The sequence below is a fragment of the Bos indicus genome, chromosome 17 (genome assembly GCF_029378745.1).
Source record: "Bos indicus isolate NIAB-ARS_2022 breed Sahiwal x Tharparkar chromosome 17, NIAB-ARS_B.indTharparkar_mat_pri_1.0, whole genome shotgun sequence".
NCBI classification, from domain to species: Eukaryota; Metazoa; Chordata; class Mammalia; order Artiodactyla; family Bovidae; genus Bos; species Bos indicus.
The window spans coordinates 3,963,689-3,982,295 of record NC_091776.1 but is presented as its reverse complement, the minus strand read 5'-3'; the positions used below and the strand labels follow the sequence as shown (position 1 = coordinate 3,982,295).

General features: G+C 43.3%; 1 protein-coding gene across 4 annotated transcripts; it reads left to right on the top strand.

Annotated features, from left to right (window-relative positions):
* Nucleotides 1–4,826: 4,826 nt before the first annotated feature.
* TLR2 (toll like receptor 2) lies at nucleotides 4,827–17,937 on the top strand. Of its 4 annotated transcripts, XM_070768963.1 has the most exons (3): nucleotides 11,675–12,813; nucleotides 14,393–15,068; nucleotides 15,978–17,937. In XM_070768963.1, exons 1-3 carry the CDS (start codon nucleotides 12,806–12,808, stop codon nucleotides 16,761–16,763), a joined length of 1,470 nt encoding a protein of 489 aa, XP_070625064.1. In that variant the 5' UTR covers nucleotides 11,675–12,805; the 3' UTR covers nucleotides 16,764–17,937. The 4 variants fall into 4 exon arrangements, with proteins under 4 accessions (XP_019833578.2, XP_019833577.2, XP_070625064.1 ...); XM_019978019.2 differs by lacking the exon at nucleotides 11,675–12,813 and adding an exon at nucleotides 4,827–5,235 and having other exon boundaries at nucleotides 14,393–17,937; XM_019978018.2 differs by lacking the exon at nucleotides 11,675–12,813 and adding an exon at nucleotides 5,535–5,751 and having other exon boundaries at nucleotides 14,393–17,937.
* The last annotated feature ends 670 nt before the right edge of the window (nucleotides 17,938–18,607 follow it).

Here is an 18,607-nt window from a genome sequence, read left to right as displayed (position 1 = left end):
GGATACTTGGATCTCAGTGAAAATTTGATGATTGGAGAATAATTGAAAACAGTTCAGAGGATGCCTTGTGCTACCTACATACTTTTCATTTAAGACAAAATAATATATAAACTTTGGAGAATGTTACTTTCTTTAGAAAAACCTAACATTGAATTTGGTCAGTGTCAACTTGGTTCTTCACTTAAATCTTATCAGTGGCCAGAAAATTTATCCAATGCAAATATTAAGTAGAATCTAACACCCAGTGTTTTCCAGACACTAGGCATATTTGATGTTAGCAATATTGTTGTTTTCCAGTTGCCAAGTTATGTCCGACTCTTTGCAACCCCGTGGACTGCAGCATGTCAGGCCTCCGTATCCCTCATCATCTCCTGGAGTTTACCCAAGTTCATGTCCATTGAATCAGTGATGTCGTCCAACCATCTATACTCTGCTGCCCTCTTCTCCTTTTGCCTTCAATCTTTCCCAGCTTCAGGATCTTTTCCAATGAGTTTGCTCTTCATATCAGGTGGCCAAAGTATTGAAGCTTCCACTTCAGCATCGGTCCTTCCAATGGGTATTCAAGGTTGATTTCCTTCAGAATGGACTTGTTGGATCTCCTTGCAGTCCAAGGGACTCTTGAGAGTCTTCTTCAGCACCACAGTTTGAAAGCATCAATTCTTTGGCACTCTGCCTTCTTTATGGTCCAACTCTCACATCCATACATGACTACTAGAAAGACCATAGCTTTGACTATGACCTTTGTCAGCAAAGTGATGTCTTTGCTTTTTAATACACTGTCTAGGTTTGTCATAGCTTTCCTGCCAAGAAGCAATTGTCTTCTAACTTCATGGCTGCACTCACCATCCCCAGTGATTTCAGAGCCTAAGAAGGGAAGTCTGTCACTGCTTCCACATTTTCCCCTCCTATTTGCCATGAAGTGATGGGACTGGATGCCATGATCTTAGTTTTTTGAATGTTGAGTTTTAAGTCAGTTTTTTCACGCTCCTCTTTCACTTTCATCAAGAGGCTCTTTAGTTCCTCTTCACTTTCTCCCATAAGGGTGGTGTCATCTGCATATCTGAGGGTATTGTTATTTTTCCCAGGAATCTTCATTCCAGCTTGTGCCTCATCCAGCCCAGCGTTTCTCATGATGTACTCTGCATATAAGTTAAATAAGCAAGGTGACAATATACAGCCTTGACGTACCCTTTCCCCGTTATGAAACTGGTCCGTTGTTCCATGTCTGGTTCTACCTGCTGCTTCTTGACCTGCATACGGGTTTCTCAAGAGACAGGTAAGGTACTCTGGTATTCCCATCTCTTTCAGAATTTTCCACAGTTTGTTGTGATCCACACAGTCAAGACCTTAGTGTAGTTAATGATGCAGAAGTAGATGTTTTTTCTGGAATTCTCTTGCTTTTTCTATGATACAATGGATGTTGGCAATTAGATCGCTGGTTCCTTGGCCTTTTCTAAATCCAGCCTGAACATCTAGAAGTTCTTGGTTCATGTACTGTTGAAGCCTGGAATGGAGAATTTTGAGCATTACTTTACTAACATGTGAGATGAGTGCAATTGTGCGGTAGTTTGAGCATTCTTTGGCATTGCCTTTCTTTGGGATTGGAATGAAAACTGACCTTTTCCAGTCCTCAGCCACTGCTGAGTTTTCCAAATTTGCTGGCATATTGAGTGCAGCACTTTCACAGCATCATCTTTCAGGATTTGAAATAGCTCAACTGGAATTCTATCACCTCCACTAGCTTTGTTCATAGTGATGCTTCCTAAGGCCCACTTGACTTCACATTCCAGGATATCTGGCTGTAGTTGAGTGATCACACCACATGGTTATCTGGGTCATTAATATCTTTTTTATATAGATCTTTTGTGTATTCTTGCCACCTCTTCTTAATATCTTCTGCTTCTATTAGGCCCATACTGTTTCTGTCCTTTATTGAGCCCATCTTTGCATGAAATGTTCCCTTGGTATCTCTAATTTTCTTAAAGAGATCTCTTTCCCAGCTTCAGGATCTTTTCCAATGAGTTTGCTGTTCATATCAGGTGGCCAAAGTATTGAAGCTTCCACTTCAGCATCGATCCTTCCAATGAGTATTCAAGGTTGATTTCCTTTAGAATGGATTGGTTGGATCTCCTTGCAGTCCAAGGGACTCTCAAGAGTCTTCTTCAACCCCAGTCTTTCCCATTCTATTGTTTTCCTCTATTTCTTTACATTGTTCACTTAGGAAGGCTTTCTTATCTCTCTTTGCTGTTCTTTGGAACTCTGCATTCAGTTGGGTATAACTTTCCTTTTTTCCCCTTGCCTTTCCCTTCTCTTCTTTTCTCAGCTATTTGTAAGGCCTTGTCAGACAATCATTTTGCCTTTTTGCATTTCTTTTTCTTGGGGATGGTTTTAATCACCGCCTCCTGTACAATGTCAGAAACCTCAATCCATAGCTCTTCAGGCACTCTGTTTATCAGATCTAATCCCTTGAATGTATTTGTCACTTCCACTGTATACTCATAAGGGATTTTTAAGTCATTCCCTGGTAGCTCAGTGGGTAAAGAATCTGCCTGTAGTCGGGAGAACCAGGTTCGATCCCTGGGTGAAGACCTCCTGGAGGCGGAATGACTACCCACTCCAGTGTTCTTGCCTGGAGAATCCCATGGACAGAGGAGCCTGCGGGCCGCAGCCTGTCGGGTTGCAAGAGTCGGGCATGACTGAACCACCAGCACACATACCCGAATTGCCTAGTGGTTTTCCCTACCTTCAATTTAAGTCTGAATCCACACTCAGCTCCTGGTCTTGTTTTTGCTGACTGTATAGAGCTTCTCCATCTTTAGCTGCAAAGAATATAATCAATCTGATTATATTCATTTTACATAGGGACTATTAAATTCTATTCTTCAAAAATTACAGATGTTATTGACATTGTTCAAAGTAGAAACATTTTGAAGAATGATTATTTGTGTACAAAGATCTGTATATTAATTAGTGCAAGGATTACAGCAGATTTTCATTAAGTGATTTTTGATGGATGTTATTTTTTATTATTTTCTTTAACTAGTACAAAATATTTTATGTGAATAAGACACAGACTTTTTTTGATAACTTCATTTTAGAATTTCAGTCAGATTCTCAAAAATATGGATACCATTAAAGTTATATTTAAGTGAATACATTTTCATATTGTGTTCATTTTTTAAAAAAAAAATAAGTTTTGTGGTTAAATAAGTTTTGAGTTAGAGAAGGTCTGATATCCTACCAAAAAGAAGCTAAGGTATTTTGGACTCTGACCTGGGTTTTGCCACTTGGCTGTGAGCCATATGGCTTGAGTCAAATTCTTTAATCACTTGAACTGAAAGGTGTTATAATATCAAAACTATTTATTTCACCTGCTATTGGGAGACTCAAGTGAAAAGATTCATATGAAAATGCTTTGAAAATGTGAAGAACTGAACACGTACAAAGATGTGCCAGAGGAGAACATGCGGAGTTTTGAGGAGAGTGTAGGAGAAATCTTCATTGCGAGGAGATGATACTGGTAATACGTTGTGGGTAAATACATGATTTTTACCTTATTTTGTCAGAATATTCTAATCGACTTTGGGATTACAAAGCAATAACATCAGTCTATCTAGGCAGCTCTACTAGAAAAGATTCACAGAGAAAGAACAGAGGTTTTAGTTTCAGGGCAAAAGAATTGGAAAGAAGTTTTCCCAAGGATCCACTTGAGAAATCATGAGGAAGGGTGGGGGGGATTTTGAAGTAATAAGAAGGAAGTCTTTCCGACAACTGGAGAGCCAGGATGGTCAGGAATGAGGAGAAAAGTCCACAGGTAATCAGTAAACTGTACAGAAAACCAGATTCCACCCTCTCAAGTTCACGTTCATGCCTGTAGATTAAGTTTGCCTGAGACTGGGGCCTTTAATGAGATCTGCTGCTGCTGCTGCTAAGTCACTTCAGTCGTGTCTGACTCTGTGCAACCCCAGAGACAGCAGCCCACCAGGCTCCCCCGCCCCTGGGATTCTCCAGGCAAGAACACTGGAGTGGGTTGCCATTTCCTTCTCCAGTGCATGAAAGTGAAAAGTGAAAGTGAAGTCACTCAGTCATGTCTGACTCCTAGCCACCCCAGCCTACCAGGCTCCTCCGTCATGGGATTTGCTAGGCAAGAGTACTGGAGTGGGGTGCCTTTGCAATGAGGACTAGGCATGTAGAATAGAAAGAAAGAAACCTTAGTTTCGGGTAAAATTCTGGTTTCAAGTCTCATTTCTGCCACTTAGAATTTGCATGGCATTTCCTCCTGTGTCAAAGAGGAACAAGAATGCTTCTTTAGTCTCTGATCTCAATTTAGGAAGGGCAAATGTAATTATGAAAATAAAATGTAGTTTATGACTATCAAGGTAGTTCGTTTCCCTTACAGACACGCTTCACTAGTTTCTGTGGCAAAGAAGAAAGCCAAACTAGGCTGTTTGTTTTGGGAATTACCCACTTTGAGAAACAAGGATGGAAATGCTTAGGCTCAAATCGTAGACGCAAGTGGAGTCCACACCTTTTCATCCTAAGAGCAGGGATGGCAGGTGGCAGGCAGCTACGGACGGACAGTCAGCGCACCACAAAGGGACCACCACAGGACTGAAATGTTTAAACTCCGTCTCATCCTCATCTGCTCTTCAGGCAAAATTCTGCTGCGTTGGTTTGGATAGTGATTGATGAGTTATTCTAATGCAGGAGACTGTAAACTTGAGAGTGGAGGTGGGCCGTGTAGATATGCTGACGGGGAAATAGTGTTGAAGAGGGCGTAGGGGCAGGGGTGAGCCTGAATTTGGGCATCCACGGGTGCAGAAGAATGGAGAGGTGGAGTTTAAAGACCAAGTGTTTCAGGGTAATAGGCTTTGGGTGCTCGAGGCTTCAGGAAAATACTGGCTGGGTAATAAGCCTTCTCGTTGGTTTCGAAATCTAACTGTGTGGTGGGGGAATCCCACACGGAGGCGTGAAGCATCTCCCCGCAACCCGGGCCCCAGCGCCCTCCTCCGACCCGGGCAGCACCCGGCAGCTGTCCGGGCAGCACCCGGGTCACGGTCCCCGCCGGAGACCGTGGGGAAGCGCGGCGGCGCGCTGGGCCGCAGGGGTTACGCGCACTCCGCGGAACCGGCGGTCCCGCACCCGCGAGGAGGGGGTGCGCACGTTCCCGCGCTTTTCCCGGGCCGCTCCCGGCCGGAGGCTGTGGAAGGCGCTGCAAGGCCGCGCAAGTCCCAGGTACGTCGGTCAGGAATTAGGATCCGCCGGCATCCCCGCTCCGCAGTCGTCTCCGGACCCGGCGGGTGGCCAAGCAGGCAGGGCCCCAGGGTGGCCGAGCGCGGGCGCTGGGCATCCCCGCTTCCCGGTCGGCGGCACCCGGGACCCCCGTCGTGCCGCGCGGGTCCCTGGGAGAGTGGGGCACTGGGCCCCGAGGCCGCGACGCTCCCGCCGCCCCGCCCGCGCAGTCCCGGGGAGGAGCGGGGGCCGCCCGGAAAGGGACGGGGGCGCGGCCGGGGTTCGCCCAGCCCTCGGCGTCCTGGTGTCCGCGGGCGGCGGCGGAGCGCAGAGCCCTCGAGCCTCCTAGCGGGGCTCCGCGCTGCGGGCGGCCGCGTTCCCGGAGGCGAGGGGCGGGTGGCCAAGGTTCTCCGAAGGGCCGCCCTCTCGCCGGCCGCTGTGCCTGCCCCGGCCGCTCCCGCCTCCTTCACTCGGAGCGGCTGTGACGGGGCCCAGGTGGAAGCTTTCCAGGGTGCACAGGTGCGTCTGCGCTCACTGCTTACCGCAGAGACCCGGCTTCCAGGGCTGGGATTTCCCACCAGGGCTCAGAAGTGGGACAGGGTCAGGACTCGGATCTGCCCAGGACTCTCGCTCCCCGCACCCCGAGCCTGGCCTCTGTCCCCGGGGTGGGCTTCACGCCCTTTGAACCTCTATAAATGAGAACTTGTGTTTAGAACTTCTATCCCAGGCAGGAAAATACTTTTTCCTGTTTGGGGAGAAAAAAAAATCTGGGAGAATAGAAATTGTTCTGGGTGTGAGCAGTTCAGGTGGGTGAGATGCTTGTACTCTTGTAAAAGGTCTCCTCTGCACTGCCTGCAATGTTGCTAACTCAGATCTTGGCAAAAAGCAACTGGGAAGTAGGATGACCTGACTTGAAAGTAGAGACACAAAAAAGGCAGATATCCTTATTCACCAGTATTTTGTTTCTTCCTGTTCTGAGCAGAAAACATTTGTATCTTTAAACTTTTTGTAGTGAACGCATTTTACAAACATTGCCTGAAGTTGACAACTTGTTTTGGAAGTTTCTAAGCAGTCAGTTAATTTTTTTTTCATTGTGTTACTTAAGAATTTGATTTGATTGGTTAAATATCTTGTTTTGATTTTGCTGATTGAGCATAATTAATTATATGTGGCATCTTGGTGTAACCTCTTCATAAATATCTTTAAGTAAATTGCTTGTCAAAAATTTTTTTTATCTCCACAATATCATTTAAAATTTACATCACTGTGCCCTCATACAGAAGAGGCATGTCTGAGTTTCTGAGTGCTGTCTTCTTCCTTATCTATCATTATGTTTAAAAAAATCCGGTTGTTGCTTCTTGCTATCTATTCTTACTAGGTTTATTTTCCATGTTGCTAAAGAACATATGTATTTGGGTACTTCTTTTAACAACTGTCTATGCATAAAATTCTTCTTTAGGTCTTTAATGTCTGGAAATGTCTTAGCTTTACTCTTGGATGATTATTTAAATGGATGTAAATGTCTAGACTAACAGGTATGTTTTCTCAGCCCTTTGGGGCTATTATTCCATTGTTTTGAGGTTAGATGAGAAAATTTCTATTCTTTTTTTTGCTTGGGATTTAATATACATTTATAATTCATGAACTTACATTTTTCTTAAGTTCTGAAAAATTCTTAGTTATTTGAAAAGACCCTGATGCTGGGAAAGATTGAAGGCAGGAGGAAAAGGGGCCGACAGAGGATGAGATGGTTGGATGGCATCACCAACACAATGGACATGAGTTTGAGTAAACTCCGGGAGTTGGCGATGGACAGGGAGGCCTAGTGTGCTGCAGTCCATGGGGTCGCAAAGCGTCAGACACGACTGAGTGACTGAACTAAACTGATATCTTTTAATATTTGGATCCATACCAGCATTTGTGGCAGACCTTATGGGAGATTTCTAGGATGCTAGCTTCTAGCCAGGTGGAGACCGAGGGTCAGAGGGCAGAGATTTGTGAGGGCCCTGTTCACAGAAGGTGTAGCCTCTTCTCTGCGCCTGGCTTTATGGAGAGCCCACTTGCACTTCTCTGCCAGGCATCTGGCCACCAGCCTGTCCCTCTCCAGTCCGGCTTCACCTCGGCATCCCAGCCCTTGCCCTGGAGAGAGGTCTGCTCCTGCTTTCACTCTGAGCCACAGGGCTTCAGCTTCCTCTCAGCTAGATCGCCTCTAATGCCAGGCTTACTCCTCAGACTCCTGTCCTATCCTAAGTCTGGGACCAATAATTCCTCACCACTCTGGCAACTTTCTGAATTCTTTAGGCACATGATTTTTATACTTTGTGCAGGTCCACAGCCTTCATTAGATGTGACTCCACTCCATCTAACTTGAGCATCCCTTCCCTTTCCTGGTGTCTTATATTGAAGAGTTCTCTGCCCCCTGCTATAATGTCTTGAGGAAATGTGAGGAGAGACAAGTAATTCTGACCTTAAGTATCAAGTTGTTAACCATAGTTTTAGCATTATCAATAATTATTATTTGTTGAAAACTGGTCATGCAATAGGTGTCATATAACATTTATATGAAATAGCCCAAGACCTCTGCTCATATACACTTCACCTTTTAAAGAGAAAAAGAAGCGAGGACAAATTTTAAAATGGGCATCAGTTCAGTTCAGTTGCTCAGTAGTGTCCGACTCTTTGCGACCCCATGAATCACAGCACGCCAGGCCTCCCTGTCCATCACCAACTCCCGGAGTTCACTCAGACTCACGTCCATCAAGTCAGTAATGCCATCCAGCCATCTCATCTTCTGTTGTCCCCTTCTCCTCCTGCCCCCAATCCCTCCCAGCATCAGAGTCTTTTCCAATGAGTCAACTCTTCGCACGAGGTGACCAAAGTACTGGAGTTTCAGCTTTAGCATCATTCCATCCAAAGGAATCCCAGGGCTGATCTCCTTCAGAATGGACTGGTTGGATCTCCTTGCAGTCCAAGGGACTCTCAAGAGTCTTCTCCAAAACCACAGTTCAAAAGCATCAATTCTTCGGCGCTCAGCTTTCTTCACAGTCCAACTCTCACATCCATACATGACCACTGGAAAAACCATAGCCTTGACTAGACGGACCTTTGTTGGCAAAGTAATGTCTCTGCTTTTGAATATGCTATCTAGGTTGGTCATAACTTTCCTTCCAAGGAGTAAGCATCTTTTAATTTCATGGCTGAAGTCACCATCTGCAGTGATTTTGGAGCCCCCCAAAATAAAGTCTGACACTGTTTCCACTGTTTCCCCATCTATTTCCCATGAAGTGATGGGATCGGATGCCATGATCTTCGTTTTCTGAATGTTGAGCTTTAAGCCAACTTTTTCACTCTCCACTTTCACTTTCATCAAGAGGCTTTTGAGTTCCTCTTCACTTTCTGCTATAAGGGTGGTGTCATCTGCATATCTGAGGTTATTTATATTTCTCCCAGCAGTCTTGATTCCAGCTTGTGTTTCTTCCAGTCCAGCGTTTCTCATGATGTACTCTGCATAGAAGTTAGATAAGCAGGGTGACAATATACAGCCTTGACGTACTCCTTTTCCTATTTGGAACCAGTCTGTTGTTCCATGTCCAGTTCTAACTGTTGCTTCCTGACCTGCATACAGGTTTCTCAAGAGGCAGGTCAGGTGGTCTGGTATTCCCATCTCTTTCAGGATTTCCCACAGTTTATTGTGATCCACACAGTCAAAGGCTTTGGCATAGTCATATTTGACTTTAAATCTTAGTATAATAAAAAAAAATTGGTATAGATTCCTTAAGATTTGTGTACTATCTTACAAAGTGGACAAAAATCAAGTAAATTTTGGTTGTTCAGTAAAATTATACTAAGAGGATTTTTCCTCCAACAATGATTAAGCAGGAAGACAATGGCATAGACATAGGCGCAAACAGTAATAGTCATCTCATCTTAACTCTGTTACTTTTAGAGGTGGGGACAATGCTGGATCTGTGGCCTCTGTGGGTTCGTGTCTATTGTCTGCTGTTTCTGCTCTTCTTGTGCTTATTACCTTGCTTCCGTTAGTGCCTCGTTGTTTTTGTTTTATACTGGACATTGTATCTGAAAACTTGTTTCTTCTGAAGCAAATTTTCCTTTGCTGCCTAGTGCTAGGTACCCGTGAGCACTAGCATTCCAGAAATGATCTTGGTCCTTATTCAGAGATTGAGGCCGCCAGAGCCATCTGGATAAATCAGAGCTGTGATGGAACCTCTGTAAGGACTTATCTTCCTCTAATTTGGCCTTTCCTATCCAATTCATGACTGCCCCAGACCTTAACACTTAACTCCCTGTCTTCTGAGGCTGTCAAAAATGCTCTGCAGCTTGTCAGACTGTGATACTGTGTTCAAAGTGATAAAAATCAAGGCTGAAAATTTTGGCAGAGAATTTGAAACTATCTTGCCTGGAGAATCCCATGGATGGAGGAGCCTGGTAGGCTGCAGTCCATGGGGTTGCTAAGAGTCGGACACAACTGAGCGACTTCACTTTCACTTTTCACTTTCATGCATTGGAGAACGAAATGGCAACCCACTCCAGTGTTCTTGCTTGGAGAATCCCAGGGATGGGGAGCCTGGTGGGCTGCCGTCTATGGGGTCGCACAGAGTTGGACACGACTGAAGCAACTTAGCAGCAGCAGCAGCAGCAGCAGCAATGACATGGCAGATGTGTAAAGGAACCAAATAGAAATTACATAGCTTAAAACTGTAATAATAAAAAAATTTAAAATCAGTGGGTAGATTTAACAGTAAATTAAACATAGTTGAAGAAAAAAAACTAGAAAATAGATCAGAAGAAAATGTTTAGACTGAAACTTGAAGAGACCAAAGTATGGAAAGAACAGAGTGGAGAGAGACATGGAGACATAGCTAAACTAGTGCCCAGAGGAAAATCCATGACCTGAAGCAGGTATGTCAGCAGTGAGGAACGGCTGAAAGTGAATGAGGAAACATCTGTCCAAGGAAGCGCAAATGAGAACGTTAAAATAAATCCAGAGAAAGCAGAAGGAAGAAAATAGTAATATAAGAATAGAAATTAATGAAGTAGAGAATCGAGGCTCTGTTGACTGAAAGTTGGTTTTTTGAAAATGCTAATAAAGATGATAAACCTCTGACAAGACAATCGGAAAAGAAAGCAGGCATGAATAACTCATCTAAGGAGTAGAATAGAGGTCCTGTAGACATTAAAATAATAAGAGGATGTAAGTAACTATGTCAGTAAGTTTGACAAATTAGGAGAAAATTTGATAAATTCCTTGAAAAACATAACTGACAAAAGAATAAAAAGAAAATCTGAATCATTCTGTAACTGTTAATGTATTTAACAACAACAACAGCATTAGGAGGAAGGAAATTCAAAGGGCAATTTTATTTATGAGTGTAGATTCAGAAATTCTAAACAAAATACTATAAACAAAATCCAGAAATATATAAAAAGGATAATCAGTTCAGTTCAGTTGCTCAGTCATGTCGGACTCTTTGCGACCCCATGAATCGCAGCATGCCAGGCCTCCCTGTCCATCACCAACTCCCAGAGTTCACTCAAATTCATGTCCATCGAGTCAGTGATGCCATCCAGCCATCTCATCCTATCGTCCCCTTTACCTCCTGTCCCCAATCCCTCCCAGCATCAGAGTCTTTTCCAATGAGTCAACTCTTCACATGAGGTGGCCAGGGTACTGGAGTTTCAGCCTTAGCATCATTCCTTCCAAAGAAATCCCAGGGCTGATCTCTTTCAGAATGGACTGGTTGGATCTCCTTGCAGTCCAAGGGACTCTCAAGAGTCTTCTCCAACACCACAGTTCAAAAACATCGATTCTTTGGCGCTCAGCTTTCTTCACAGTCCAACTCTCACATCCATACATGACCACTGGAAAAACCATAGCCTTGACTAGACGAACCTTTGTTGGGAAAGTAATGTCTCTGCTTTTGAATATGCCATCTAGGTTAGTAATATCTTTCCTTCCAAGGAGTAAGTGTCTTTTAATTTCATGGCTACAGTCACCATCTGCAGTGATTTTGGAGCCCCAAAAAATAAAGTCTGACACTGTTTCCCCATCTATTTCCCATGAAGTGATGGGACCAGAGGCCATGATCTTCATTTTCTGAATGTTGAGCTTTAAGCCAACTTTTTCACTCTCCACTTTCACTTTCATAAAGAGGCTTTTGAGTTCCTCTTCACTTTCTGCTATAAGGGTGGTGTCATCTGCATATCTGAGGTTATTGATATTTCTCCCAGCAATCTTGATTCCAGCTTGTGCTTCTTCCAGCCCAGCGTTTCTCATGATGTACTCTGCATATAAGTTAAATAAACAGGGTGACAATATACAGCCTTGACGAACTCCTTTTCCTATTTGGAACCAGTCTGTTGTTCCATGTCCAGTTCTAACTGTTGCTTCCTGACCTGCATACAGGTTTCTCAAGAGGCAGGTCAGGTGGTCTGGTATTCCCATCTCTTTAAGAATTTTCCACAGTTTATTGTGATCCACACAGTCAAAGGCTTTGGCATAGTCAATAAAGCAGAAATAGATGTTTTTCTGGAACTCTCTTACTTTTTTGATGATCCAGTGGATGTTGGCAATTTGATCTCTGGTTCCTCTGCCTTTTCTAAAACCAGCTTGAACATCTGGAAGTTCACGGTTCATGTATTGCTAAAGCCTGGCTTGGAGAATTTTGAGCATTACTTTACTAGCATGTGAGATGAGTGCAATTGTGTGGTAGTTTGAGCATTCTTAAGGATAATACATCCAGACAAATGGGTTTATTTTAAAAATGCGAGGTTGCCTTAACACTAAAGTTTATCTGTGTAGTCACCAATGTTTATTAACAAAGAAGGAAATGTTATTATCTCAATAGTTACAGGAAGAAAAAAAGAATTTGATAAAATTCAGCATTTATGAATAAACAGAATAAAGTATAAGGAAAAAGGAAATCAAATGAAAAAAGGAAATAAAATGATCATTGTGCCTGGATGATATGATTATGTATGTAGCAAAAAAACAGGAATTTATAAACTGTGAAAATTGCTGAATTAGTTTTGCAAGGTTGCTCAATGTATGGTAAATATGTAAAATTTAATTGAATTTCTCTCTCTGTATCTATAGGTATATGCCATATATAAGTAATACTATTTTTAAAACTTCAAAAGTGTCAAATGCCTAGGAATAAATATCACAAAAATATGCCAAGACCTCTGTATGGAAAAATCATAAGGTATTATTGCAATAAAGAAGACCAAAATAAATAGAAATATATCATGCTCATGAATTGAGAACTTCAATATTATAATGATGTCAATAATTCCCAAATTATCTATAGATTGATGGTATTGCCAATTAAAAATCAATGGATTTTGTTTTTGAAACTGTTAAGCTAATTCTGTAGTTCATAAGAATATACAGAGGGCCAAGACTAACCAAGGCTCACTTAAAGAAGAACAAGGAGGAAGGCCTTGCTCTTCTGGATATGAAGATGAGTCATATATGTAATGTTGCCAGTACAAAGACAGATGCGTAGACATCGGATTGGAATAGAGAGCCTTGAGGAGGCACACTCACCCTTAGATGGACGTGTGAGTATTGGCAAAGGTAGTATTGTTGTTTCCCCAAAATGATCTTTTGAAAAAGGTACTGAGTCAAACAGCTTCCTCAGTGATTCAGCAGGTAAAGAATCCTCCTGCAGTGCAGAGACATAGGAGACATGGGTTTGATCCCTGGGTCAGAAAGATCCCCTGGAGGAGGAAATGCCAACCCACTCCAGTATTCTTGCCTGGAGAATTTCATGGACAGAGGAGCCTGGTGAACTACAGTCCATGGGGTTGCAAAGAGTCAGACATGACTGAGCCACTGAGCACGGGCGCGCGTGCACACACACACACACACACACACACACCAAGTCAAACACTGCTTTCTGCACTTAGTTTCTCAGGAAGAGAAAGTTCTGATGGTCTGATTGTCCCTCAACCCAACAAACCCCCTTGCTCTGCCTGGGATTCTCAGCATCCCTCCTGTCTGCTAGTTGTTAAGTGCAAAACAGGTTGAAGAGCATGGAACCTTTTTCTTTTGGTTAAAGAGCACATTCTTCCTGGAGCTGCTTCTAGTGAAAGGTGGTCAAAGAGAGCTGTTGTTTGGCTTTGTGAGACCTCTAACTCTTGGGGGCATCAGGTCAGACAAGAGGTGTGTTCTAGTGGAAGATCTGAAGGGTACAGGTAGGAGGTGGTAAATCCACTTGGTTAAGCCTAGCCCTTTTCTTAAACTGCTTGCTTTTTCATCCTCTATAATTCATTTACTCATTTTTCAATCCATGATTGGTCCTGCTCCATATTCCTACGTGGTACTGTGCTTTTTATGTCATTGTTCAGTGGTGGTCTACCTGTGTTAGTGTTGTTGGAGGTGTTAGGGAGTTCATTTTTTATCCTATTCGTACATTCCATTTCCCTCTTGGTTATTTCTTGGTGTATATGTGTGTGTGTGAAGAATTGATGCTTTTGAACTGTAGTGTTGGAGAAGACTCTTGAAAGTCCCTTGGACTGCAAGGAGATCCAACCAGTCCATCCTAAAGTAAATCAGTCCTGAATATTCATTGGAGGACTGATGCTGAAGCTGAAACTCTAATACTTTGGCCACCTGATGTGAAGAACTGACTCACTTGAAAAGACCCTGATGCTGGGAAAGATTGACAGCAGGAAGAGAAGGGGACGACAGAGGATGAGATGGTTGGATGGCATCACTGACTCAGTGGACATGAGTTTGAGTAAACTCTGGGAGCTGGTGATGGACAGGGAGGCCTGGCGTGTTCCAGTCCTTGGGGTCACAAAGAGTCGGACATGACTGAGTGACTGAACTGCGCTGATGTGTGTTATATCTCATTCATTTATGGCTGGCTCGGTCTGTGTTGCTGCGTGTGGGCTTCTCATTGAGGTGGCTTCTCTTTTTGTGGAGCATGGATTCTAGGTGCATGGGCTTTAGTACTTGCAGCACATGGGCTCAGTAGCTGTGGTGCAGCTGAGTCTCCTGCATTGGCAGGTGGCTTCTTAACCACTGGACCCCAGGGAAGTCCCATGTTTTATATCTTACAGAACATTTCTCAAGAACTGGAATTAAGCCATGATGTCAAACACAGTCATTCATTTGAACCTCTTTTCTTTGTAGGTCAAATCACTGGACAATGCCACGTGCTTTGTGGACAGCATGGGTCTGGGCTGTCATCATCCTGTCCACGGAAGGAGCCTCTGACCAGGCTTCTTCTCTGTCTTGTGACCCAACTGGTGTCTGCGATGGCCATTCCAGATCTTTAAACTCCATCCCCTCTGGTCTCACGGCAGGTGTGAAAAGCCTTGACCTGTCCAACAACGAGATCACCTATGTCGGCAACAGAGACCTGCAGAGGTGTGTGAACCTGAAGACTCTGAGGCTGGGGGCCAATGAAATTCACACAGTGGAGGAAGATTCTTTTTTTCACCTGAGGAATCTTGAATATTTGGACTTATCCTATAATCGCTTATCTAACTTATCATCCTCCTTGTTCAGGTCCCTTTATGTCTTGAAATTCTTAAACTTACTGGGAAATTTATACAAAACACTTGGGGAAACATCTCTTTTTTCTCATCTCCCAAATCTGCGGACCCTAAAAGTAGGAAATAGTAACAGCTTCACTGAGATTCATGAAAAGGATTTCACTGGACTGACTTTTCTTGAGGAGCTTGAGATCAGTGCTCAAAATCTGCAGATATATGTGCCAAAGAGTTTAAAGTCAATCCAGAACATTAGCCATCTGATTCTACATCTGAAGCAGCCTGTTTTACTCGTGGACATTCTTGTAGATATTGTAAGTTCCTTAGATTGTTTAGAACTGAGAGATACTAATTTGCACACTTTCCATTTTTCAGAAGCATCCATCAGTGAAATGAGTACATCGGTTAAAAAGCTTATATTTAGAAATGTGCAATTCACCGATGAAAGTTTTGTTGAAGTTGTCAAACTGTTTAACTATGTTTCTGGGATCTTAGAAGTAGAGTTTGATGACTGTACCCATGATGGAATTGGCGATTTTAGAGCACTGAGTTTGGACAGAATTAGACACCTAGGTAATGTGGAGACGTTAACAATACGGAAGTTGCATATTCCACAGTTTTTCTTATTTCAAGATCTGAGTAGTATATATCCACTCACAGGCAAAGTTAAAAGAGTCACAATAGAAAACAGTAAGGTTTTTCTGGTTCCTTGTTTACTTTCACAACATTTAAAATCATTAGAATATTTGGATCTCAGTGAAAACTTAATGTCTGAAGAAACCTTGAAAAACTCAGCCTGTAAGGATGCCTGGCCCTTCCTTCAAACCTTGGTTTTAAGGCAGAATCGTTTGAAATCACTAGAAAAAACGGGAGAACTTTTGCTTACTCTGGAAAATCTGAATAGCCTTGATATCAGTAAGAATAATTTTCTTTCAATGCCTGAAACTTGTCAGTGGCCAGGCAAAATGAAACAGCTGAACTTATCCAGCACAAGGATACACAGTTTAACCCAGTGCCTTCCCCAGACCCTGGAAATTTTAGATGTTAGCAATAACAATCTCGATTCATTTTCTTTGATTTTGCCACAACTCAAAGAACTTTATATTTCCAGAAATAAGTTGAAGACTCTACCAGATGCCTCCTTCTTACCCGTGTTATCAGTTATGAGAATTAGCAGAAATATAATAAATACTTTCTCAAAGGAACAACTTGATTCTTTTCAGCAACTGAAGACGTTGGAGGCCGGTGGCAACAACTTCATTTGCTCCTGTGACTTCCTGTCCTTCACACAGGGACAGCAGGCACTGGGCCGTGTCCTGGTCGACTGGCCCGATGACTACCACTGTGACTCTCCCTCCCACGTGCGGGGCCAGCGGGTGCAGGACGCCCGGCTCTCCCTTTCTGAATGCCACAGGGCGGCCGTGGTGTCCGCCGCTTGCTGTGCCCTCTTCCTGTTGCTCCTGCTCACGGGGGTGCTGTGTCACCGTTTCCACGGACTGTGGTACATGAAGATGATGTGGGCGTGGCTGCAGGCCAAGAGGAAGCCCAGGAAGGCTCCCCGCAGGGACATCTGCTACGACGCCTTCGTGTCCTACAGCGAGCGGGATTCCTACTGGGTGGAGAACCTCATGGTCCAGGAGCTGGAGCAGTTCAACCCTCCCTTTAAGCTGTGTCTTCACAAGCGAGACTTCATTCCTGGCAAGTGGATCATCGACAACATCATTGACTCCATTGAAAAGAGCCACAAAACCATCTTTGTGCTTTCGGAGAACTTTGTGAAGAGCGAGTGGTGCAAGTATGAGCTGGACTTCTCCCATTTCCGTCTCTTTGATGAGAACAATGATGCTGCCATTCTGATTCTGCTGGAACCCATTGACAAGAAGGCCATTCCCCAGCGCTTCTGTAAGCTGCGGAAGATCATGAACACCAAGACCTACCTGGAGTGGCCTGTGGATGAGACTCAGCAGGAAGGGTTTTGGTTAAATTTGAGAGCTGCAATAAGGTCCTAGGATCCTTCATTAAGGGTCAGTCTTGGTCTGGTGGTGGTCCTTCTATCACTAGTTATAACTGAGTCCATTCTGACTTAATTATATGTAAACCATCCAGTGAATATTCATTGGAAGAACTGATGCTGAAGCTCCAATACTTTGGCCACCTGATGTGAAGAGCTGACTCACTGGAAAAGACCCTGATGCTGGGAAAGATTGAGGGAAGGAGGAGGAGAAGGGGACGACAGAGGATGAGATGGTTGGATGGCATCACTGACTCAGTGGACATGAATTTGAGCAAGCTCCAGGAAACAGTGAAGGACAGGAAAGCCTGGTGTGCTGCAGTCCATGAGGTTGCAAAGAGTTGGAATTTAGCGACCGAACAACAACCATGTATAAACTATTGAATGAGGACCTGCTTACTAAAATGACTAAAACTGTTCAAATTTTGTCTAGAGTGCTGTTTTATCAAAACTGCAACCAAATTGGAAAAACATGGTTCTAGGCTTTTATTTATCCTATGAGACAGTCATGATCTCAGTCCATTATTGATATGTGAATTATCTGTAGCAATTGGCTTAGTTCATTAGGAAACAGCAGAAATGAATAGATTTTAAGTGACTTTCCATCAGCTTTCTGCCAGGGGACTCATCCATGTCTGGAGAGGGTGTTCTTTGTCCCCCAGCTGTCCCTTCTGTGTGTGACTGCTCTCAGGAGCAACAAGACAAAATGTTAAAGTCCTTCAGCCAAATGTATTGTTCTCAGAAAAAAAAAGTGCTGTTTTGTGTCCCCATTAAGCTTTACAGGATACTAAAATACCTAGAGGGTATATTTTAAAATGAACTGTGTGCGTCTTCCTCAGAATTTGATAAGTTTCTCCAGCCATAGTTACTTGAGAGAGCGTATATAACCCAAGGTGCAGTAAATTATGTATTTCTATGGAAATGAAACTGATGAAATAAATACTCAGTTTTGAAGAATTTAAAGCAGTCTTCTATATCCCTGATGCTGATCTTCAGCCTTTAGTTATGTGTGAGGTTCTCATTACTGTCTGGTTACTCTGCTCCCTGAATCATATTGCTTTTTCCTTCTTTTAAAAAGTCTTGTTTCTAATTCTAAAAAGGGCCCTCTTTTTCTCTTTCTGAAATGTTATAGAAGTATGTGTGAGCTAAATAAATTTTTAAGCAAGCATCGACCTAGAGGTTCCTCACAATGACTCAAAAATATTTGATACACAGTGATTTAAAAGAAAGATACTACTTCCATATGTTAATTTTTAGAATCTAGATAATAAGGCATTAAATGAATGCATTAAATTTAAAAGCAAGGAGCTGATCCTGGATTTTGTGCAACTCTCTTGGTAAGCTGGGAACCATGTGTGAAGGAAGTGACCTTGCTTCATCTTCAGCCAGAACTGGGTCTGTGTGGTTTACTGGGGTCTGAAGTCAGAAAGCCCTGGGTTAGGACAGTGCATCTCTGGGTAAGTCGGTCTGACCGCAGATATTTCCCTGTCACAAAGACAGGGCAGTAATGAATCCATCAGAGGGTCCTGTGTTGAGACCGATATGCAGCAGAGTCAGTGAAGCACTGGGCGTGTGACCCGGGGTGCTGTTCAGGCTGAGGAGGCAAGAAGAACGCCCGCAGGAATGGAGACCCGGGTGCCCACACAGGCCGACAGGCGCCTGTGGCGGATGTTAGCGATTATTATTTCCACGGAGTGGTTCATCTCATTAGATATTATGGTTTGTAAATGAACATTTTTGTGTTATGGGTCCTAGTGGGGATCTCGGGTATATTTTCTGCTGTTTGCAGAAAGTTAGACCAAAGAAATAAGTCCATTAAATGCATAATAGGTTTTAGTCCTT